At 44.6% G+C, this 24,723-nt stretch overlaps 1 protein-coding gene across 1 annotated transcript in view; it reads right to left on the reverse strand.

The window, feature by feature from the left end:
• Positions 1 to 24,648, reverse strand: part of LOC104077826 (max dimerization protein 4-like) — a 38,237-nt gene extending 13,589 nt beyond the window's left edge. The window contains exons 1-2 of the mRNA XM_009579208.1: positions 24,503 to 24,648; positions 14,932 to 14,961 (exon numbers count right to left, since the gene is read on the reverse strand). Of these exons, the coding sequence (XP_009577503.1) occupies positions 14,932 to 14,961; positions 24,503 to 24,648 (176 nt within the window). The remainder of the gene's footprint in view (positions 1 to 14,931; positions 14,962 to 24,502) is intronic.
• Between the last annotated feature and the right edge of the window lie 75 nt (positions 24,649 to 24,723).

Genomic DNA, 24,723 nt, shown 5'->3' on the forward strand with positions numbered 1-24,723 from the left:
TTTCCACATTAAGAACAAAATCCTGAAGTTTGTGCTGCAAGTGAAGATTCATCCAAGGTTTGTTCCACATGACATTTTTTGCCCCTTTCTAACACCTCATAGAGGCCTCTGCAACTAAATTCAGCAGCAAAGCCCGGGAAGGCACTGTGGCAACTAACAGGCAAAAAAAGCTGCAAGTGCCTAACTGCAGTGATTGTTAGTGAATTAAAAGCAACAGCCCTACAATCAGTGCAACCGCCTGCTTTATTTACTTTAGTATTAACTAGGAGTTTCATCCTCTATGTGCATTTTCACTGTGCTGAATATTTTTGTGCATCTGTTTTGCTAGATTGAAACCAGCCAGATAGCTTTAGCAGCCAGGTAGTTGGTGATCTTGGCGTACCTCTGAAGTATCCAAACACAAGACATCAACTGCCTACGAAGGCAATGGCTGCAAGTGTCTTACCATCACTAGCTTTCAAAGAGTCAGTGCTACTATGAACTTAGTCATCTGCAAGTTTTCATGTGAATACTGCTCAGAAATGCCTGGTGCTGCTCCTAATGCTAAGGAAGACAGAAGAAAACCTCTGCTGCCTGTTACACAGCTTACCATTTCAATGTTCTGTGCATTTTATCACTCTGAAAAATATTTAAGTTCTCTATTTCACTATATATAAATGCACACTGCAGCATTCACAGTGCATTTTATTTACTTTCACTTAGTGCCACTTCAGCCCACTTGCTGAGCCAAGACTCCACACTTTAACTTTGCCTTTTTACCTTCCAAAAGTTGTGGCTTGTTCACGTTTTAGAACATATGCATGAAACCAGAACTTATTCCTACATCTTTCAGCAAACATAAGTTAAGGGAAGTATCTGCAGTGCCACAAATGTATGCATTTTTGGCCAGCTAAGCCTCTTGGCAGCAGCGTGCAGAAAGCTACCTGAGATGCAAGCCGGGGACAGGTGAATACTGGCTGGTCTGCGAGAGGGAAGCTGCTGACTCCCAAGAGAGGGGATGCCTGGCAGACCTTCCTGCCCATGTTGCCCTCTTCCCCTCTCCCTCCTTTCCCCATCCCTCTAGTAGCTCCCTGCTGAGTGCAATGACAGCTGCCTGTCCTAAATTACAAGCACTGGGCTACATCAATACTCCTTCATCTCTCAAAATGCCTACAAGCCAACTTTGATGCTCCTTGTGCTCGGGTTCCCACCGGAGGGTGACCTGTGGTGGCCCCATGTACTGCTGTAAGACAGGGGCAGTAGGTAAGACGGGCAAATGACAGCAACTTCTGAGGCTTGCTTTGGGCTGGAATGACCCTGTAAAGTAACCTGGACAACGCCAGCGTGAGACACCTGACCAGAGCCTCAGCAGCTGGTGGCTGGCCAGACCACCCACATTCCGTCCCTTCAGGAGAGTATCTGACAGCAGAAGCAGACACACAGACTGATGAGGGTCCCAGAGCCACGTTTGACTTTGGCCAGCAGAAGAAATAAAAGCCCTGTGGCACAGCTAGCGCCTGTTGCCCTATTGTTCCTCAACCTTCTCCCACTCAAGTTCTCCTCTTGCTGCAGAGAGTGAGCACAAGCTGTCAGAGATGTCTGCGAGGTGTGACACAGGCATCCCCCCCGCTGGTGCCACCCCACCGCATGCTCATCCACATGCCTAAACTGCCTGCAGACCAACCCAGCAAGACGACAAAACCAAAATACAGCGGTCGGTTTCCAACAAGTCCTTTTCCTTCATGGGCTTGTGGCAGGCACTCAGAAGAGCACTTGTGCAAGGCAACGCACAGGCAGGACCATGTCAGCAAGGACTCTGGGGCAGGTGGGACGCCAGCAGCTCTGACTGGTATCGGTTTTAACTGCTGGGGAACCGTAGCCTCAGGTTCCGCAGTATTAACAGCTGCAGGACTGACACCTAACCACCCTCATCTCCTCTCCTTGTTTTTTTCCAGGCTCCTCCCTGCAGCCAGGCTTGTCCTCCCAGCCTTCCCCACGCTTCAGCCATCCCACTGTCTTAAGCTGCTCTTATTGGAAGAGCAGCCATGCAAGGTTTAACAGCCCTGCATTGTCTCGGGTCTTGGAGGTAAATAACAGTAACATGCAAAAATTTGAGATGTGCTTCATGGGAAATGTCAGTAGGAATTTACAAGCTATACAGAGATTCCCAAAAGCATCACAAGCAAACTTAATGGCAGCTGGATACCATTTCTCTTTCCTGGATGGTGACCATCTCAAATTTACATGTGTAGGATTCTCCATCCTTTGACCAGAGGCAATAAAAACTCTGACCATGCAAGAATGTGAGGCAACAGAAATCAAACATTATGGAAACAGCTGAAATCCCCTGCAGTAAGTTTTTGCCCTTGTATGAATTTCTTTTCCTCTGAAAAAAAACCAGATTCCAACCTATATTTTAGCATTGCAGCCTTCAGGCTGTGCTCATCTATAAAGAAGAGTTTTCTGTATTTTAAACCTTCAAAGTCAATGTCAGACAGATATGAACAATTATTACACCTATAGAAAAGGAATTTCTGTTTCAGGTGTCTTCTATTTTTAGCCCTGTTACTTACTGATTATCTTTTAACGTTTACCTCTCAAATGCTTTTAAGCAGTGGCAAGAGAAGTATCACCTAGTACCACGAGCTCAGTATCACAGAGTACTTCCCTAATACAGGCAGATGAACAACAGTGCGTTGTGGGGAAATACACAAGTGATGGAAATACCTTAGTACACACTTGAAAACAGAGTCCACAAAAAAATAATCAGCCATGCTTTTACTAAACTTATTTAATACTTCATTCATCCAGCCTTCCACCCATTTGTTTTGCACATTAAAATGCATACATTGCAACTTAGTAGTCCTCCTAAATTAGACCTCTCAAACCCATCTGTCTTACTGGCACTCAAGTTTCTTAGATTACACTGCAGGGAGACTTAAGATTTTAATTTTGTCTGTTACCTCAGAATAGTGACAGACCCAATTAGATAAGGAAAGTGCCATTGCAAGATCATGCCATTCTGGTATCACGCAGTTTTAATTCCCACTTGAAGTTACATGGAGGTACACACGTACTTACACATGCTCCCCATTGAAACCCCAAGGGTGGATTAGGACTCGCCACCATTTATACGAGTGCGGTAACACTTTGGTCCTCACTAGCGGTGGAACACCACAAAGCAAATTTGCACAGCAAATCCAAACCCATGACATCGGTCTGCAGTTCTGCAATAGGTGTGTTTTCAGTTGCCACCTTTCACGGTAGTCTTGGAAGTAATTTATTGAGGACTGCTGAGCATAGGTCAAAGAGAATTGCATTTATTTAAACAAGGAAAAGCTGCCCAGGTTTGCACTGGGCTTACACGCAGAGGAGAACAGGATGATAACTGTAATTTTCCACAAATCAACCGTTCACCAAAAGGTGGTTGAAGAGGATGCAGTCAGTCTCCCCTACAAATGGCTCTAGGGAGTGTATATGTCCCTCTCACGTGGCGCTTAAGGGACAAGGTGCAGCGTGGCTCTGCGCACACAAGCTACACGTTTGTCGACTGACAACACTCCAGAGCAAGTCACTGCTTACAAATCAGCTCATGGCTTGAAACCGGCTTTAATTATCAGGCTGTTTCCCCACATCAAAATGCTAAGCAAGAACATCGTGTCTCAGGACAGTTGCCAACAGGAAGGATCTTAAAAAAAAAAAAAGGGGGGGGGGGGGTGTCACTACGATGCTTAGAGAAGCCCAGAGAAGTTGAGCTGTAGCACAGCACTAAGTGAAGAGAGCACGGTACGAGGCCTAGTGAGCTTTTCCTGCCTCATTTTAAACCTCCCTATAGACCTAGTTACTTTATAGTTATTTTATACATATGTCAAATGAGTGGAGAAATGTCTTCAAGGTTTTGGGTTTTTTTTTACACCTCTGTATGATGCCAAATTAAACGAGAGGCAAGTCAAGCTGAATTATTTTAGCTAAATTAAAAACATGCATTGCTGTCACATACTAAGCATGAGGCCTTGGGATGGCAGACAGCCGGAATTAAGCAGCCTTTTCCTGCTTAAATGAAGAGTGTGAGGCATTAATATCTGCAATAGTGGATACCTGTGACTGTGGTTTTATTGTCTATTGTACATCTATATCCAATTGCCAAATAAATACCAAGTGTCCAATTCAACTAGCCTGACAAAAGCTGTAGGGACTCCACGTTCCCACATGCACGAGGCACCAAAAGAAACAACAGCAATTCACGCTGCAGTTTTAAAGCCTAGTCAGAGTTAAGGCAACTGTATCTCCAGTTCAGCACCTAAACAAATCACTTTCTCGGTCTCAAAGGTAGGAAGTTGTAAGCTCTGACTGGGAAATTAAGTATCAGAAAGGGATGTTCAGTGCTATGGCTTACTTCTGCTTTTGCTGTTGCTAATACTTCCTCAGCACCTGTACCTACCAAAGCTTTGTGGCCATCTTAGAGGGAGTAGCTAATGGTGGCAGCTGGAGCATGCACGAATGAAGTTAATTGGCTTTTGGGGGAAAGGAGGTGATAGGTGTTGCTGTCTTTTACTGCTGTAGATATTTGAGATGTCCTCCAACAAGACAGTTGGGGTGCCCGGGGACAACAGCAAGGTGCCTGTTCCAGCCAGCCAAAGGCTGGTTCAGACCCCAAGTGAGAACACCAAAGGAAAAGAAGAAAAGAAATCACCCTGAAGTAATTAAGAATACACATCCCCAAATGTCTCGCTGTACGTCTCCAACTCCATCATTGAAACCTTGTAATTAGAGGTGGATAGAAAAGACAATGTGAGGTGTATATATAAACAAATTTAGGGGAAGGATTAAATGCACTGACTGTAATTAAAGATGGTCTCTTCCAAGGCTACAACGGGTACTTTTACTTTCATATGAATTAAAAGCTGAGCAACACCTATGTAATATTTCCCCCCCAAACAGTGACAAAGTCTGGCATCACGGGACAGTGGAGAGTTGCAGATATCTGACAGTCCTGCCTCAAAGTTTAGATTTAGCTTGCCACAGCACAGGTAGTGCCTTGTTTATAATTTAATTTCCATCCTATTTCCCTTTCGATTGAACAGTACAAAGCTGGTTGTCTCTGTGCCAAGCAGAGTGCAGTTGAGCAGAATTTGGAAATGATCCAATTTGGGATGATAAGGTATGGAACAGCTTTTCAAACTCTCCCCCCTTTCCTCCTCCTTCTTCTTCTTTCTTCCCCACAAAACTCAGCCCAAATTTCTTAAGTGCAGTGTCCTAAGGTTATCTGACAATGGAAGGAAGAGCCAGAAGTTTGGACCCACTTGCCATGTGAGTATGTAAAGTCAGGCAGTGGGAACCAAGACACCTGACTATTTCAAATACCTGTTAGCACATAGACCCAATAACTGCTTCTAGCCAAACACACACAACAAGCTCCCAAATTTCCCTAGCAGAAATTATTTGCTCCACCCATGCTGTTCATTTCAGCAGTCAACACAACAGCACCTACCAATTGGGATTAAGTTAGCTTTCTTGGGGGAATTACAGGGTTTGCTACCTTTATGTTTTGTAAATACCAGCTAATGTGGTATGTAAGACACACAGTGTCTGTACAGCCAGTATTTGCAAACACTGACGGTACTCCCAACTTCAATAGGAGCTGCTGAGTTCTGGCAGCAATTACATGCCAGGCAGGCCCCTTATTTAGCACCTTGTATCTTCATTTAGTTATCTAAATTGAAACATCAATGCAAGAAAAACAGATAAATTTGTTAGGCATTAATCCCAAGGTGGCAGTTGGGAGGAGAGGACTTGCAAGCAGTTCTCCAACTTTTTAGAGACGTTTTACCACATTCAGATGTAGTCTTTGACTGTTCCCCGAATCTTCCGCTTTCTTGCTATAAGGTAGAACCTAATACAGGCTTTCTTAATGTAGGGCATGTAGCCTCTAACTACAGTTATTAGTTTTCAAGTTAGAAGCATTGCAACAGATGACCTCATGTACATACATCCAAGCGCACACCTCTTCCATATCAGCTACACCAATCTCCAGGCACTACACAATTAGTTACGCTAATTTGTATAAAAAAAAAATTGCGTAACATAAACTAAATAATATTAGCCACTTGACATCCTTTGACAAATCCTGTCACTCTGCTCTATTCTAGCAGGATGCATACATAGCTCAGTATACGCGTTTCGGTTTCTATCTCAAAACACAGCGTTCTATAAGGTCCCAAAACAACCTTCTCCTTCCAAAAATGGGGGAGGAATATCTTACCCACTCTTGTGAATTGCACGGTTCTTTAGAACAAGAAAAGTCAGTTTTTACTGGATCACATGCACGGAGTTTTTATTTGGTGTTTTTCTGGGGTTTTGTTTTGTTGTTTTTTTTCAAAAAAGGCCCAAATTAAAACTGCTGTGAAGGAACAGCATCATGCTTTTTCACATTTATGATCTGCTGGCTAAATGTTCATGCTCAGTACAGTTTCTGGAACCTTAACTGCATCCTCTGTAGCTGCCCGGATGTGTTGTGGCATTCAGCTTGCAGGCAGGCATGCACAGCTCCTACTGAAATCCCCTGAAAGTGGGCACAGAATTGGGCCCACAGCGTGCCACATGCTAAACTACCGTGTGTACCAAGGGGAAAAAAAACAGATTAAAAATTACTTGACCTGTGAAGGAATTCTGTGTAGTAAATCTAAGCACAAGTGTCTGCCGACAGAGACCATGAGAGGAAAGCAGCATGAGCTGTAACAGGAAAGTACACATTGTTCCATCCAGAAAGACATTTTGAATTTGGGACCAGCCCACAGTATATCCAATACTCAAACAGGGTAAGCAGCCCACGGAAAGGAGCACTGAAAATAGAGCTAGAGGTGCAATACCTCGAACAGAGCTATAGAGCTAGAGGTTGCCGCACCTCGAATACTGTGTTCAGTTTTGGGCCCCTCACTACAAGAAGGACATTGAGGTGCTGGAGCGTGTCCAGAGAAGGGCAACGAAGCTGGTGAAGGGTCTAGAGCACAAGTCTTATGAGGAGCGGCTGAGGGAACTGGGGCTGTTTAGCCTGGAGAAGAGGAGGCTGAGGGGAGACCTCATCGCGCTCTACAACTCCCTGAAAGGAGGTTGTAGCGAGGTGGGGGTTGGTCTCTTCTCCCAAGTAACAAGTGATAGGACGAGAGGAAATGGCCTCAAGTTGCGCCAAGGGAGGTTTAGACTGGACATTAGGAAAAACTTCTTCACTGAAAGAGTGGTCAGGCCTTGGAACAGGCTGCCCAGGGAAGTGGTAGAGTCACCATCCCTGGAAGTATTTAAAAGACGTGTAGATGAGGCGCTTAGGGACATGGTTTAGTGGGCATGGTGGTGTTGGGTTAACGGTTGGACTTGATGATCTTAGAGATCTTTTCCAACCTTAATGATTCTATGATTCTATGATTCTATGATTCTAATACAGCATGGAGGCAGGGAGACGAGGGGACAGGACAAGCAACCCACAGAATATAGCCACCTCCTCCAGCCTAGGTTGCTCCCTTAGTGTCTACTCCAACCGAGGACACTGGGTCATCCAAATTTTGTGTTCATGACGTACTTGGGGGACAATAATCCAGCCTCCTGCAGATTTGGTGTGAATCCTGAGTGCAGAGCCAACCTTGCCTTAAACAGCTGGAGCCACACTGCTGACTTTCAGCTGCAGTTGCCACCTCTTCAAACGATGGCAGGTACCAGTTCTGTAGACCCAGTTTTCGTCTGTGGGTTTCCACAGACCTGGCTGGTTGGGATTCAGCCAAGGATTCCCATCGTGTTACATAAGACTCGTTTCAGAGGCCAGCTTCTTAAAGCCCATTAGCTGCCTAAATACCTTTTAAAAAAAAAAAAATCAAGTTCCAGCTCACTTGCCCAGATGTGGGCAAGCTTAAAAGAAAAACATTTTTTTTAATACCTAATTCAACAAATCTTTTTCTCCTCCAGTGAAGAGAGTAGTCACCACCAGGCATCTCTTCCCCTGTTTGCAGGGAATCAGCACCTAGCTGTTGTCTGTACAGTCCTGAAAGTACCTGGTAGTCTGGCCCATCTATCTCCATTTTGTACAAGACCAGCCCACTCTTTCTACCACAGCGGGTAAGAATTGGCCAGGTCAATTAGCAGATGCTGAGAACATAAACCACCTTTCACATAGTCCATTAGAGGCCGACACACAATGGACCTATGTTTGAAGAGAGGGATGAACAAATTCAAGTGGAAAAAACGCATGCACTTGGTTTCTCGCCCATCTGCTTTCTGCTGGCTGTTTGGCTGGCCGGGAAGCACACGGCTTACTGGAGCCCAGACCCAAGACTGCACTTAGGCCCCGCAGTTCAAAGCCGCCTTCAGCAGAGACATCATAATTTAGTCAAGACTGTGTTTTAGTCCATTTTCACTGCCGAATAAAAGCTTTATCCAAAGCACGAGGATGTGTACCTCTCTGACACCTTGAATGTAACTTCCTGAGCAAATCAACTTCGAAGCTTCCTCTGCCTTATAGATCCCTCCTTTCCAAACCAGCAGTCTAAGTGGGAAGACACTTTTGTTGAGAGTGCATAGTCAGGTGAGCTGCTGTGTGCACTGAAAAGACAGCAGTTCAGTGCATGGACATTTAGAGAAGCTATTGCAGCATGGAGTACAGGACAAGCCCCAGGTCCGGACATTTGCTGACTGCCTAGAAGTGGGGAAAAGGCGAGGAAAGAAGAGCATTTCAGCGCAAAGCTTTAAACCTTCTAATTTCTTTAATTCCATGGATTCATCAGACTCAGAAACATAGGACATTTCAACAAAAGCATAGGATTAAATTTTCAGTTCTGTGGGTCCAGTTCTTTATAGACTTTGCTAAACAAGCTTCACAAAAAAACTTACTACAGCAATTTAGGATACAAACACCACTATATACTTTGCTCCTCTGTTGGAAACCTGAGGTTAAATGACAGGTAAAAGGGGGTTTGAGCTGAGATTCAGCCTTGCACTGGCTGTGGCAACCCCATTCCCCTGACCACTGCAGATGGCATCCTCAGAGAGGCAGTCAAACTGGGTGAGGGGCTGATGCCTAAACCATGGTAGCTGTCTTCTCACAAAGGCAAGTCAGACTCTTAAGACCTTACCTTGCTTAAGCAATGCAAAGGTATGTTTATTGCAATTCATTTGAATTGCAATAAACCACATCACACCAACCAGATGGTGTAAAAAGTTCCTAACTTGACGAGAAAACCAGAAGAAACAGATATAATACAGAGGTTAAGTTCTGCTAGTAAGACGAGGTGGTTCCCACCACTAATGTAGCAGCCACAGTATCTAGATGGTTTATGTATAATCTGGACATGACCTAGAAATGGCAGCAGTTTTTATAGACCCATTATAACAACAAGATCTGTACCAGGTCAGTAAGACCCATCGAGTGCAGCACTCTCCAGGCAATAGCGGCCAAAACTGGATGCTTAGGAGAAATATTAAACGGACAAAGAAGTGAACTGTACTATTCTCTACTGTAAATTAATACTGTCACTCAAAGAAGCAATCCCACCCTCTCCCTGTGCTGGCATTTGGGTGTGCCTGTGACAGTGAGCTGGGTCAGGAAAATGAACTGGCTGAAGAAGCAAGCTTCTGCCCTCCCTCCTGTGCCGGCAGGAAGCAGAACCCAGAGCAGCAGCATGCAACTGGGCTGGGTTAAATTCATGGTGGAAGCACAGCAGCGAGACACACACTGGGTGATCCTTCCCTGGAAGTATTTTACCTCCAGCAGACAGTTAGGGGATTTCCTCTGCTAGTGGCTGCACTGTAGCCATTCAACATGACAGATCAATGCAGTTATATCTTTATGCTGCGTAACAGTACTAACAGCAACAGTAATTTGCGATTTTGAAAAGGCAGCCCATAATAAGAATAAACATTAAGCATTGTTTTGGTATGCTGTTATTTCAACGATCTTTCAGTTCTGTTTCAGAACTTCCAAGTTTATCAGCAATGGGCAGTTACATGCTTTTCATTAACCCTGCGATTTAGTAACATGAAGAACCACAGACAGAATTTCAAGACATCCATCTATGTACTCTTTCAGTTTATACAAAATTTAAACTCCAAGTAACCCTGGTGGGTGAAATTAATGTACCCATGAATGTAACTGTGCTCCTGGCAAGTTCATCTGCACTTCTTTCATAAGAAAACTGACTATTAGAACTTAACTTCAGAGGCACCTACTCTATTTACTTTATCAGCTAATATTGTACGTCATAATGCTCCCATCAAAAATATATGTATTTTTCATCAAAACCTGCATTTATATAGAGATATCTACTTCATACACATGATGATGCACTATAACAACCTTTTTTCTGGCAAGATTTTAGGTTTAAAGAATACACAAAGCACTACCCAAAACTCAGGACTGCACTGCCTTCTGCCCGCACAGGAACACTTTCAGTTTCCACCTGATCAGCACCATAAACAATGCATACATTAGGCTCATTTGGGAAGAAGGAAAGGTTTGTTTTCTTGTACTAAACGGTTTTGCAAGTCACTGTGTCTCATGTATTCCCCATCCTGGTCTTGCACTTCTAAAAATTCAGGGCTGTCCCACTGAGCTGACCCAGGCCATCTCCACAGCAGTCTCAGCTCACTGCAATACAAACTGAACAAGGGAGAACTTCTCCCTGACCCACCCACCACCCAATGATTAAGCTAAACATTTGTGAATGTCTCCTTCTCAGAGCAACTTCCATAGGAAAGCAGGGAAATGCCCTTAGAGCACACCCCTCCCAACAGCAATGCCTGGTTTTTACCTCCACCCGGCTCAGCTCGCCAGCTTTTGTCAAACCTACGCCTAGGGACTTGGGACGGGATCTGCCGATTCCTCCAAGCAGGAGAGCACTTGCAACTCAGATGCTGCACTGCTGAGCACTGCCGTGCTCAAGATTGCTGGTCCATCGTGCCCAAAGGCATTAATCACTCCCTCTTCTAATTATACTCCCACTGCTTGCCAGGAGTTTGCTATTTTGTGGAATGCAGGCGGGACAACTTTCACCCCTGCCCCTTCCCTCCTTCTTGACTGAAAAAAAACCCCCAAACCCCACAGAGAATAATACAAACGGTTTGACAGAGGCAGGAGATAACCGTCCATCTAGATCAAGCCGTACCATGGTCACCCAGCCAAGGCACTCGTTCAGCTCGCACGGTGCCAGCTTGGGGACAGCAGCATGTGGCTTGCCGATGTCAAGGCACACTTTTTGCTAATTCTTAAAAGCTGTTCTTTAAAATCATTCAGTTTCACAAGCTATTTTCAAAGACTTTGCCATAGAAATGACAAGATCTTGAACTCCTCCTGCAGCAGAGCTCCTCACAGCCAGGCAGGAATGAAGTGACTTTGTCACCGAAGGAGCCCTGACAGGTTGGTCCCAGTATCCCTTGTCAGGGCTCCATCTGCTTCCAACAAGAAAGGATGGAGCACGGCAGGGAGGTGTCGCTTCAAACCGCAGCCCGGCGCAAGCTGGGGGGACAAGTCCACACATGAATGGCAGAGGGCAGCTGACTCACACAGAGCAGTGTGAAGATCTCCATACAATCTTCAGGGGGATATACTTGGTTTTTACATTATAATGTCAAACTAGTACAAATTGATGCAAATAAATGAGATTATGCTGTGTCTTTTTAAGAAGCTTGAGTCTCTCATGGATTCTTGGTTTTTTAACACTACGAAAGTTGAATTCCTCTGTACAGCTGTCAGGTTAGGTCAATTTAAAAACTGCCTTGCAAAAAGTCATGATTACTAATGTACTTGCTATTTACATTGCTCTGTGAAAGCCTACTGATATAATGCTCTGGCTGGAAACAAGAACAAAAAATATATACATGAATATACATGTACATATTTGTCATTAGGAACTAGTTACATCTGAGTGCCATTCTGATTGACCTGTCTGTAATTATTAAGATATATTCTAGAACCTCATCTGTTCTTAGGATAGAAGATTTCCTGCCTTCCTACTTTTTATTTAGGGGGTTTCCTGTTTCATGGCTCTGAGATGCAAACCTTAATCACACAGGACCAAAACAGGACTGCCATTAGAGGGATGAGTCCTTACAGAGTTTCACGATAAGGAACACACACTGAAGTTCTGAGCAGGGTATTCTAGGGAGACTTAAAGCAGAGAAAAAGGAATTTTATGTATGAAATGCTGACAAACACTTTTCCATAATTGTAGTCTGAATTCTATAACGACAGTTTTTGTTGGAATTATGTCTCTGCTTCCATTTGTCTTCCTCTGAGCATCCCCTCAAGAGCATACAGAAAAAAGACCCAGCAGTAGAAAATGCAAATTAAAGTAGTGGGGCCAAATGGCCGAGTCTGCACACACAGAGATCAACCACCGTCACTCCCACTGACATCAAAACCAGAGATAAAACCTCTTATGTGCAACACCAATGCAGAACCTGAACAGCACCGTGTACCAGTACACAGCTACTGTGGCTTTCCGGTTAGTGGCAGCTCTGGCCACCCTCATCCAGGACACAAAGGCCCTGTAAATGAGGAAGCTATTTCCCTGCCCTCCAGTGCTCAGTCCAGCTCACAGACACCACGTGACAGACTGGGCAAGGAGGATATGAGCAGCCATCTTCTCTCTTCCTCCTTGACAGGCTCCTGTGAGATAACCAAGTGTGTCTCAGCCAGAAGCATCATGGCAATGGTGAGTCAAAGGCGCTGGTCCTAGAAAGGATACACCTCCAAAATCAACATCCAGGGCTTCACAGCCAGCAGGGCAGGGCTGTGCCGGGGGAAGAGAATGGGCTCTGCTGCAAGGACCAGCTGCTACAGGGACTCTCTCTGTCTGTGGATCTTCCACTAAACTTTACAAGATGCTCGATGGATTTTAATGCAATTTTAATAAAACAGAGTGAAAAACATTATGATCGGTATTCTCAGCTGATACACCCACAGTGCTAGAGGAGGGGGTTGTTAAAAAAAAATTAAAATTACAAGAGTCCTTCGCACCAACACGTTAGGTAACTACAATTGTGCATACCTGATCTGCTTTTGTAAACACCTGTTTGCACATACAAGGATCTTGCACTAATTTGCAGGTTCTCGCCAGGAATAATAAAATCTGGCTTCAAGTATAGTGTAAGTGTAGGAGGTACAGCAAGCAGCAGCGGTTACAAATATTAGTTGTATAATCACAAGACATACCTTGCAGTTCACCTATTTTGATCTTGAGATGGCAGAGAAAGAAAAGCTAGCAAGGCAAATACTATATGGTCCAGCTACTACAAAGATACAACACAGAACTGAAAGTGAGAACAGATATTGAACAATTAATCGATCCTTCTTCTGCCCCTGCATCTGCTGCAAATACTGCTGTGCCTCATTTACTGGGCTCCTTAAACATGTTAAGGCAGAGCAGTGGGAAGAAGAGGCAACTCCACGCTCAGGTTATAAAAAAGAAAAAAAAAAACAGTAATATGTAGTTTAGATTATGACAAGTCAGTAATGATGGAGCAGGAGAAAAGGAAGAAATGGAACAGAATATCTGGAAAGAGGATGGAAAAAAATGAGAGTGAGAAAGAAGCACAGTTGGGGCCAAAGATTTTTTTTTTCCTTCCCAAAGAAGTGTGACCAAAGGACAGAGTTTTTTGCATGAAGTTATTTTCCTGAAGACTCTGTCAGCAGAACTTCTGCCAGCTGATTTCACTGCCTTAGCCAACGCACTGCATTCTGCAGCCCAGACCTGCATTTGTGAGCTTAAGCCTTCCCCAGTTCCTCTCATCTCTAGGATGACCACGTGGCTATTAGGCAGGGCTATACTTTACTCATATTACAATTAAACTACAGGAAAGCATGTAGGCATGCAAGGGAAGTGATGGTCTAGCTGCTACATAACTGCGGCCACAGAACAACACACAAAAAAAGCCCCCGTGAGTTCAATCTTGTGCCATCAACCACGTTTCACGTATTTAGAAGCGTGCAAATAGGTTTAAGTCATATTCACACACACCCTCCTTGCTTTGTTTAGATGCATGAAACCCGAAAGACCACAAGCTACACAAAAAAGTACAAAAAACTACCCGAAAGACAGTTTATCCTGCTGCCTGAATGATAAGTGAAAGGCAGCGGTCCTGCAGTGAGGGTGCCACGGCGCTGCTTTCGGGGAACCGAAAGCCAGTGCGAAGACGGGCATCTTTTGCACTTGGCAGCTCTCGGTGTGCACCTTCACAGCAGCGTACCCCAGCAGACTTCCTACAGCTAAAAAGCCCATCTGCAAACAAACTCTGACAAGATACAATAGACGGTAAACACTGCCTCCAAAACTGTGCAAACATGAGTTCTTTAAAAATCGGGTCTTCAGGGTCTAATGAATGTCCTTGGTACGTAAGTACAGCTTTTCACAGCGCTGGATACTCAGAACCAGGGCTGCAGCTCAGGACTTGCTGATTCCTAGCCCACACACAGCTCTTTGGACAGGACACGTACCAGCAAGGAAGCAGACGGAGGGGAAAAACGTATCTGTAGGTACTTACATGCAAGATGAAAATTAACTGCACTTTAGGCATACTTTAAAAAAAAAAACATAGAATAACCCTGTGTGACATACTGTTCCCTGAAAATCATCCACCTTAATCACAAAATACTTTGATTGTACATATAGCATTTAACACTTCTAGCAAACACTTGCTGCAATCAGATTCTTTATAGTAACAGTATGGTTAACCAGTTGCAGCATTAATCAGTCCAAAGCTAATTATCAGGGGTGTTTCAAAAATAGCATACCAAACAACAGGAAAAAAGCCAAATAATATTATACCTATTAGATTTTAGTTGATAAAAAAAGCCCAACTTAATAAACTATTCAGTGCAGAATCAAAACAATTTCAACAACATATCCTTCAATAAGCATGGTAATTCTAATGTTAGCCATACATCTTTTAATCTCCTTTTTTCTCAAGACTTACCTATGTTTTTCTAGTTCGTTGTGTGATGACCTATTAAAAAAAGAAAAGAAATATTAGAGAAAAGGATAGATACCAAGATTTAGAATATTTAAAAGCCAACACCTGCATAAGTTGCAAAAGAGCTCTCTAAAACATGTATTTATATGGATTATGGAACAGCTTTGCTGTAAATTGGTTCACTTTTACATCCCTTAGATACTTCAAGGTATCAACTTAATTTCCATGAGTAAACCGTGGGTTTGGGGAGGAATTATAATAAATTTGCATTTATTAGCATTCAATAGATTCAGAGACAGAATTGGACATAAAAAAATGAGCAGGTTAGTAATAAAAACAGCCTACAAGATTTTTATCTGTGAAGAAAAATTATGAGGCGGCAGAAAGTGTTAGAACATCTAAATGGCAACAGGTAAGAGTAAAAAGCACCTCAAAAGCCAGCTTTCAAGCCCACGGAAAAGCAGAAAGAAAAATCAGCAGCTAATCACTGCTGTTGCTGTTGACATCTTAATGGCAAAAAAAAAAGGCATCCTCTTAATTCTTCCAAGTCCACAAACAGAAAAAAAAAAAAAAAAAAATCACAGTCCCTGTACTGACCACATCAGTATGCTATTCTCTTCCAATCTACTGTGATTTGAGATTCCCCCCCCCCCAATCGATGCCTCAGGTTTTTTGCCTTTAGAAGGCAGCCCTAACTTCTTGGAGGATTTTTTTTTTAATTTATTCAGCTGGAAATATTAATTTTTTTTATTTACACAGCTCAGATTAAAAACACTCCTAAAATGAAGTTATTGTTGCTACTTCGAAACCAGCAACTTCCCAGACCTTTAGTTTTGTCCAACTGAAAACATTGCCAGTACGTAAGGATCAAAAGATAGAAAGGCAGTGGCAGCTTTTATGGCTGGCAGATTATGTCAAAGCAGCTCTCCTGCAACGTGCTGTAACCCCTGCCTGCATCTGGGCACGATGTGCTGACCGAGATGGCTTTGTGGAGGTGTAAGTGCACAGTCCATCGAGTGAGCAGAGACATTCCAGGGTGAGAAATTCTTCCTGCACAAATGCACAGCCTGCCCAGTGACAAGCCGTTCTGCCTCTCCCCGCACACGCGCATGCAGCTGGATGCTGCGGCATACCTAGGTGTTACTGACGATGAAAGCATCTCTCCAGCCTCAGAGAGGGGAAAAAAGAAAGCAAAGCTCATGCAAAGAAATAACCAATGAACAAATCCACAAACAATTTATTTCAGCCCAGCGCAGCTCCTGATCCTGCAAGGAATTAAGTGAACTGCCCCTCTGCAGGTAGAAGAAAACTCAAATGCATACAAGGTTCAGCACTGATGTTAATCCACTTTCACTGGAAAGCATCCCAGTATTGTTACCAAGACATGAGCTATGTCAACCATTACCTCGTATCTGTTTCTGAAAAGCCTATGATTTTTTTTTTTTAACTTGTTTCATCAAGTGAGCCACAATCAGGCAATGTATGTGTTTCCACTGTGCCATGTAAGTGCTCCTGACCAGTGCAGCAACACTAAAAGTGTTTTACACATATTCTGTGCTACGTTAAGGTGGGCTGGGTTTGCAGTGATTTACTGCCTTTGCCATTTGACCGTAATAAGGGAATATTGTTTTTATTTTCTACTCCTACACACAGAGAGATAGCTCAAACCTTTTCTCCATGAAAAGTGACAAACACTATGCCAAAGCTGCCAACGTTTATGAAAACACACAGAAAATGTAAATTCAGGAGGAACCATTCTCGCCCCACACCCCCAATGGGCCTGTCAAAGGCCCTGTTCGCAGGGAGTTCTGGAAGAGCGAGGAAATACAGGCTGGCCTAGATTCAGCCCTATGGCATGACCTCCCTGACATTTTTGGCAATTATACCCAAGACGAACATGGTCACTGTAACTAGCCAATTCCAACCTGCCTGCTCTAGTGGAGCTCACACCCAGCTCCGGTGACATGCATGGTGACCGCTGCACCAGCAGAAAAACTACTGGCCAAGAAATGCAGCCTGCACAGAGTATTTTGCTCGGTTAAGAGAGGATGCAATGAGTAGCTGGAAGTCCTTCTGCATGCAGCACACCTACAAGGCACCTCTGGCTCATGAAGGGTGACCCTGGTTTTCCCCTGGGATACGTCCTGCCAGACCAGCTTTGGAAGGGCACAGCTGCCTGCCCTGGTTATGCCAGCTACCAAACAGAGCAGCGGCAAACGTGCGCCTCTTTGCAGAGCTCTTTGGGATGCAGAAGCCTAATGGATGTGTGCAAACATCGGCACCAGACACACATTTCAGGAGGTGCAGGGAGGCTGACTAATGCCACAACTATCAGGCCCTATTCGCGAACCAAAACCGAGAGTTTTGGCATTTACCTGGCAGTTGCTCCAGCCACAGAACAGGCTAAATACCCTATTATAAGCATGATGTTTTTTTTTTTCTTTGTTGGGTTTATTTTCAGCAGAGATGAACCTCTCTCTAAATATTGTTTATTTTCTCCTTCACTGTCTACAGCACTGTATATTGCAAAAATATCCATCTCCTTCTGCTTTTCATGCAACCTGAAGCAAGGAAAAAACACGTAAGAATGGATCTACACACAAACCAGCAGCCCAAGCACTACCTCCATTTTAAAATGGAGTTTAAAAACTTCAATAAAAGATAAGGTGTGGGCCAGGACTAAGAAGATATATGGATATATATATTTATATAGCAGAGACAGATGTACAACTGTGGTTTTCAGACAAATTGTTCCGGTGGAGCCCTTCAAATGTGGCTATAAGAGAAGGAAGACTTTTGGTGTTTAGCTTAAGTTCAGTATATTAGGATCTCTATCTCCAGGCAGAACTTGGGGGAGTTGGGGGTAGCAGTGATGAAGGAAAAGTGTTAATAAAAAGGTCCAGATAAAAATAAAGGGAAAAAGACAACAATAAAAAAAATCATCAGCAAAATCACAGATTCAGAAGGAGGAGATCAGCAATGCTGCTGCTTAGACTACTGTTGACCTGAGACAGCCCTAATATCCCTTTAGCAAATGCCAAGCAGTTCACAAGCCATGAAGTACCAGTTAAAATTTCTTTGTGAATAAATTGTCAAAAGAAGATTTGAAAGAAGGGGAAGGAGCCAAGTAAATGCAGTTGTTGGTTTGCAAGATGCTGTGCCACTTCCAACAGCAAGTCCTTAACGCTGTCTCCTTCCACCACCCTCCCTGCCCTAAACAAGACTTCTAGGTACTTGTATTTGAGCATGTGGTTGATGCAACATTCAGCACAATTAGGACGGGTGCTAATTGAGATGATAAGACTAACCCAGAAAAGACAAGTCCCCCCCCCCAAAAGAATAACTTTCTACCAGTTTACCGGTAAGCCAGCAGGAACTGCCCACACGCGTACCAAGCTGAGATTTCACCATACGTGTGACGCGCTGCCTGTTTGGTTACTAAATCATCTTCCCCTACTCTTCCATCCATTTGCCCGACCAGACACTGCATCTTGTTGGAAGGAAACCAGCACAGCTCCTGACAAAAGCAGGGACTTATCAGAAACACTGCTGAAATTTCTTCCCCAATGCTCACGGGAGCCAGGTCCAGGCCACGAGTCACTGATATATGCTACCGGTTGCTGATGCATTTTGAACCGCTATAGGGAGCAGAGCGGGCTATTTAACGAAATGCTTAAAACAGTGGCAAAAGCCTTGCCTGCGCCAGGGCTTTCTGGTGCAGGCGGGGCTGGCAGGGTGTTGTACAACCCATGTGCAGAGGACACAATTCCACCTAAGCTCGCACACGGCACTTGGAGGGCCATGTGCAAACTACGTTGCCTGCACTTCACCTTTTGTCCAGGCCAAAAGAGTAAAAACAAACAGAGCAAGAAGTTTTACAAGGTGGTACATGCTAAGTGTCTGCATCTGATTGGCACTCCCAAGCGTGCCGGTGCGCAATAGCACGCAGTTCATACACCCGCAGTCTTGTCTGGATGCGACTGCTACAGAGCTTACGGCTGGCGAGATCCCGATTCGCTTCCAGGGAATTTTCTGTCTGCACACATAACCTGCCCTGGGACGCACCTGAAAATATTACAGCCCACCACACGAATCACCCAAGATGAGGAGTGGTGCAATAATAAACCTGCACATAAGTACACATCTTGCCCAGTATTCACGGCTCCTGGGTCATTGGGTTTTTTCCATTTGTTTTAAACTGGACACATCACTTACAGCCTGTCAAAGAAAGAGCCTGTGTGGAATTAATCCACTAGAAATGGCTTTTGCATTCTCCTCATAGCAAAATTTAACCGGCCCTGCAGATTCAGCTGGGATCTGGGAACCGGGCATACTGGCACAGCCTCGATGCAGAGCTCTGGCTCCAGTACCTCATTCAAGTTTGTGCTGCCACGTCTGTGGTGGCGAGGTCCGAACACGCTTCTCATATGGTGGCAATTTGTTTTCCTCAATTGCACGAGCACTGCAACTCCCAGGCATCGCAGACCTACTGCAGTTCCTCAGGGGTGACAGACCAGTTGGTGAGATCTATTATATTGGGACCAAAATGCATCAGTTTTAAAAACAAGTGTGGTGATATCAATCGCTGTCCCTCTGCCGCCAGCTTTAGGAAAGCAAACCCAGAGGATCTATTGAATTCAGAAAGCCAGGCAAAAAACTAGAGGAGCCATGTCTGCACAGTCTGGTTTGCAGTGTTTTATACTCGGCCTCCCACAAAAAAAAAAAAAAAATTAAGGAGAAATAAAATAAAAATCAGGCTCTGATCCCTAAGCTGCTTTGTGTGGGCACAGAATAACATCTGCAGAGAGCAAGGGGCTCACTCTGCGGGCCACAGGTTGACCCTCACCATGAGCCAACATTAACAGAGGAATTCGGACATTAAGCTCTGTTTTTATTTGAAACACCAAATGCAGCTTTCATCTTTTTCTAGCTATAACCCTTCGCCAGAACACAGCACAAAGTACAAGTCTATTTATGTAACACATGAGCAAAAATATTAATTGATAGATACAGAAGATACATTTATAAACTGGCATTTATTTTGCTCCCCCTCCTTCAATAAACCAGCTCCTAAATTAACAGGCCAAACACACTGCACCACCAACATCCAATTCCTTTCTCTGCAAGTAAAGTTAACTGTGACCTCAGTAGACTCATATCTAACACTAAGATTTTAGTTTTCATGTTACCTTACTTCTGACCCTTTCATGGCAAAGCAGCTGCCCGAGCTCCCCCATGCACGGGCAGACACGCACCTCACACCCACGCACAGCTCAAGCCACCCCACACCCGGTGAGTGTCATTACAGCCAGGGCAGAAGAAAGCCCAGCTATCTGCAGGCTAGTGTGGTTTTCTGTCAAAAAGTGCCTTGCCTCGTGAGCAAATGTCACCAAATTTCAGATTTGCGTCATATTCCTCCTCGGCACATTACACATGTGTTACCTATCCATTTCCTTGGATTAAACGGCAAGCTTGGGGGGGGACTTTTGAATATTTGTTATTAAGATATCCAAGGCACAACTGCACTAAATCCATCTGTTTGTTTCATGCCTTTTCTTTAATTCCAACTACACATTAACAAGAATTATTAGACTGCATGGCACTGCTTTAGGAACTACAGCCACTGCTCAGTGGAGACATTTATTGTACTGTGGTCAAGTGCCTGATAAGTATTAGTGTAACAAGAAGATGTGACCCAGGTTTACTTCCCCCCCTAAAAGACAGTCTTGTGCCCTTCTCTAATCTCCTGTCCTCTTTGCAAAACAAGAATCCGGTTTCATTTGCCAGGGGATTTTGGTCAAAACTACTGGAGGGGAACATGTCTGAATCTCAGCTGAGGACACGGTACAAACAGCAAACCGGAAAAAGGGAGAAAACAAAGCAGTTTGGTTTGTGTGACATGGGAAAGGGCACATCATAGGAAACTGAGTGAGAAGAAAACACATAAAATCAAGTAATTTTAATGTAGAAGTGAAAAAGAAATGGCTAAAAATTGTGTCTGATTGCTACCAATAACCCCGAGAATATTGTTCAGCAACAAACTGCTAATGACCACTTCCAATTTTGATCCAAAGCTATCAGTGGACAAAGCAAAAATGTTAAATTCCTGTGGTGGACAGAAGGCTTATAGATTTTGGTTAATTAAATGCAATTCTGCTGGTATTTTTCCCTGCATGAATCCAAACCTGTCAAAATTACTTCTCACTTAATCGCAGTCGAGAGGCCGGCAAGCTTTTAGCCCAGACCTAACCATCCTGTCCAAAGGGTGGGCAGCCTTCCTCCTCCTTCTCCTCCTGCAGGTCTGGGCCTCGCTAGCCTTCGACGAGAGGATGGAGGTCTCAAGATACAATTTCGTACATGAACATCACCACCACCTCAGCAGAGGAAGGAGGCGTCTATCAGTTCTCTCGCTGAACAGGGCAGCTGTAATCCACGCCTGCCCGGTCCTCCAGCCCGCAGCGGCCGGTCAGCACACCTGAACTACACGGGGTACACTCTTCGCCCCCGCAGGCAGGCAACATGGGGGAGAAAATACAGAACAAAGAAGAAGGGTACAGCACACCAGGCTTCCTCACATCTGACAGTTTTTCTCCTCCTCCTCTCTTTTCTGATTTTCCCAGAATGAGGAGGAAGACGTTTTTCATGCTTTTATATATGTATAGGTCATAAAGCATGGAAAAAAAAAAAATATACATACATATATATATCGCTTTTTAATCTGATCAGATGCTGCAAGGAGCAGGATACAAAAATAGATAATGAAAACAACAACAAAGCCCCTGCAGTTTTGAAATGTGCAGTTATCTGCTCCTTTCCTACTCCCCCAATCTGAAGTATGTATTTTTCTATATAAGAAAAACAATGCAACAATAAGGCATAAATTTCAGACATGTACGCAATCATGCCTGCCTGCATCTGATGCTCCAAACCCAGTGCATCTGGAAAATGCTTCAAGTGGAACAATATGGACAAACACTTTGCCCGGTGGTTCACATCACCCACGACCACTCCAGATCCTCTGAACTTTGGCCAGTCGTCTCCCTCTGTTAATCTTTGAGTTGCTTACAAAGATTTAACTGTATTATCAAAAATTCAAACTCTAGTCTGGGACTCAGACCCTATAGCCTATAAGCTCCAAATAACAATAAACCAGTGATGCTAGTGTACTTCAGGCATTTTAGATTGGATGTTCAAATGTAAGGATATTTCTCCCCCTCAAATCTAAGCTCACAGGCAGACTTGAGCAGCGATTGCTAGATGTGGGTACAGAGTCTGTAGGTACAACGCAGAGGTGCCCACACGGCCCTGCTGCTGCACCTCCGTCCCTGAAATAGCAGGGTGCTGCACTGAAGCAACGCGCCTGTTTCCCACACAGGCAAGCAAGGCCAGTGTCCATGCTGAACCAGGCAAACCACCGTCCTGGTGGTGGCCACCCTTGAAACTGTTTCTCGACAAACATTATCCTGTCCTGTAACACAAACGACTCATCCCTAATCTAATCACTGCAGCTAGAAGAAAGTGTAAGTAAATGTACACATCATGTACTGCAGGATAGCATTTTTGAAGGTTGCCACTGCTACAGAGTGAGAATCAGAGCGAAAGACTGAACAGGTAAATATAAATCTACAGGAAGAAAAAAAGCAGGAAGGTAACTGCAAGCAGACGTGTATGCCTCAGCTTTAATAACGCTAGCAAATCTGTAACCAGGAATCTTTTAATTCTGCTGTATTTGATAGATTACAAATCCTCTCCTAAAAACTCCTAAAAGCAGCTTACAGTACAGACAAATAACTGTTCTGTGGCGGATGACAAGAGACCTAAGAACGGAAACGATGGAATAATAGCTCTGTAAGTAACACAGATTTCTTGAATGCAAGAGACAGAAAAGAAGAAATCCGTACAATTCAATGAGCAGTTTACAGCTGGAAATCCTATGAGACCTGTTTTGGTTAACTGTGAATTTTTTTTGAAGGCAGCAAGCATACTTTGTAAGAAAATAATTAAAAATCTTCAGGAGCAAAGTGTCTCACGAAACAAGACACGCCTCCCACTCCTGATGACTTTCTTTTTTAAAATGAACTGACGTCTTCTCTATGCTCTAAGATGAGACAAAGAATTCAACTGAAAACAAAAAATGTAGGAGTACTGCAATTAATAACCTCTGAAATGGTTGCCTTGCTTAGAGTAGGGGCATAGGGGAACAATTTGCTCCCCCTCAGTTATCTTCAAAACGCATTGCTCGGCTGCGGTAGGCACGACCAGGGAGCTCACTAGCTTGTGTTTTTCTCAAGGAGGGAGCTCGTCAGCTTTTGATTTCAGTTTGCACCTCCAGTGCCCCACGAGCAGCCGCTGGCCCTCTGCCCCATACCTCCCCAGCGCCAGCAGACCCAGCTGCCCACTGCCTTGCGGGATGCCCGCTGGAGGAGCGAGAGCGGAGCGGTCCGCCAAGACTCACTGCTCATTTGGAAAACAAGTCACATGCAAGCCGAGTTCATTTTAGGCTATTCTACAGGAGCCACCATCCAGCACGACCGTGCAGACTGGAGCCTGCGCTGGGGAGAGCATCCCCGTTCCGGAGCGAAGCAGGCCCAGCTGGGCACAGTCCTCGGTCCTCTCCGGAGCAGCCCTGGAAGAGCAAAGCAGAGCAGGCACAGCACAGGACTGGAGGAGCTCCCAGGCAGGGGCCGGCACTGTCCCTGTAAGACAGCCTCCTGCACGTACACAGCCGCTGCCCGAGCAGCAAACAAAGCTGCAGAGAGCCTGCGCACAGCAGCCCTCCGCTCATGCCATCGCAGCACAGGTAGCGGCTGCGGGGAAAACAACAAAACCACCACTACCACGCCAAAGAGGCGGACGATAATCGTGATAAATAACGACCGAGTCATGCACTTTGACGGATCTGCATGCGGTGGGCAGGCGGGCTGGCGACCCGGCGGTGCAGCAGAAGCCCTGGAGAGGTTAAGTTCACTCCAGCACCTTCTCCTTTAATACCTACAGGAGAAGTTCAAGTGCGCGGGTGGGTCTCCCCCCACCACCCCGCACATGCTCCCCCTCCAAGAGCCCGGCTGCAACTGGAGGCTGCATCTGCTCTGGCTGCGATGGGGGAGGCGGACGGTTTGCTGCCTGTGGTTTATAAATAAATGCCAGGGGGGAAATTAGTGCCATGCAAAGAGAAGTCTGGGTGGCGATTATGGTGTTAAGATCTCCAGTAAAAGCCGCATAAATAAATGCGGGGGAGCGAAATTAGGGTCATGCAAAGAAAAGTCTGGGTGGCGATTATGGTGTTAAGATCTCCAGTAAAAGCCGCTGTCGGTGAGTGCGGAGCAGAAGGAGCGATGAGGGCGGATGGTTTAGAAGTGCAGTGAGTACTAAGGAGATGGTGTACGCGTGGCAGTGTTTATATGAGAGATCAAAACAGAGCCAAGCCCATCCAGGGAAAAAATGGCGACTACCGGGATGGGGGAAACTAAGACACAGGATTAGTTATTATTTTTAATAAATGTATGCACTGCACATAAGCTAGACACATTGGAAAAGCTGCCGATTCATTCTGAAAAAGCGGTGCGTCTATTACCTGTTATTCTGGGATTTTCTGGCCATGGTGCCTGCCTTTGTTTTCTTTCTGGAATAGTCACTATCGAAGGGTAACACTGATGCATAGCCATGTTCTGCTTCTAGGGACAAAGTCAGCATTAGTGGCAATATATTTTTTCCATGCATTTTTTTCCTCCTTTGCAGGAACGCTAGGGTAAAGAACAGAATTTTTTCCGGTTGATTTGTTTGGATTTTATTCTG

The sequence above is a fragment of the Fulmarus glacialis genome, unplaced genomic scaffold, assembly GCF_000690835.1.
Source record: "Fulmarus glacialis isolate BGI_N327 unplaced genomic scaffold, ASM69083v1 scaffold8546, whole genome shotgun sequence".
NCBI lineage: Eukaryota > Metazoa > Chordata > Aves > Procellariiformes > Procellariidae > Fulmarus > Fulmarus glacialis.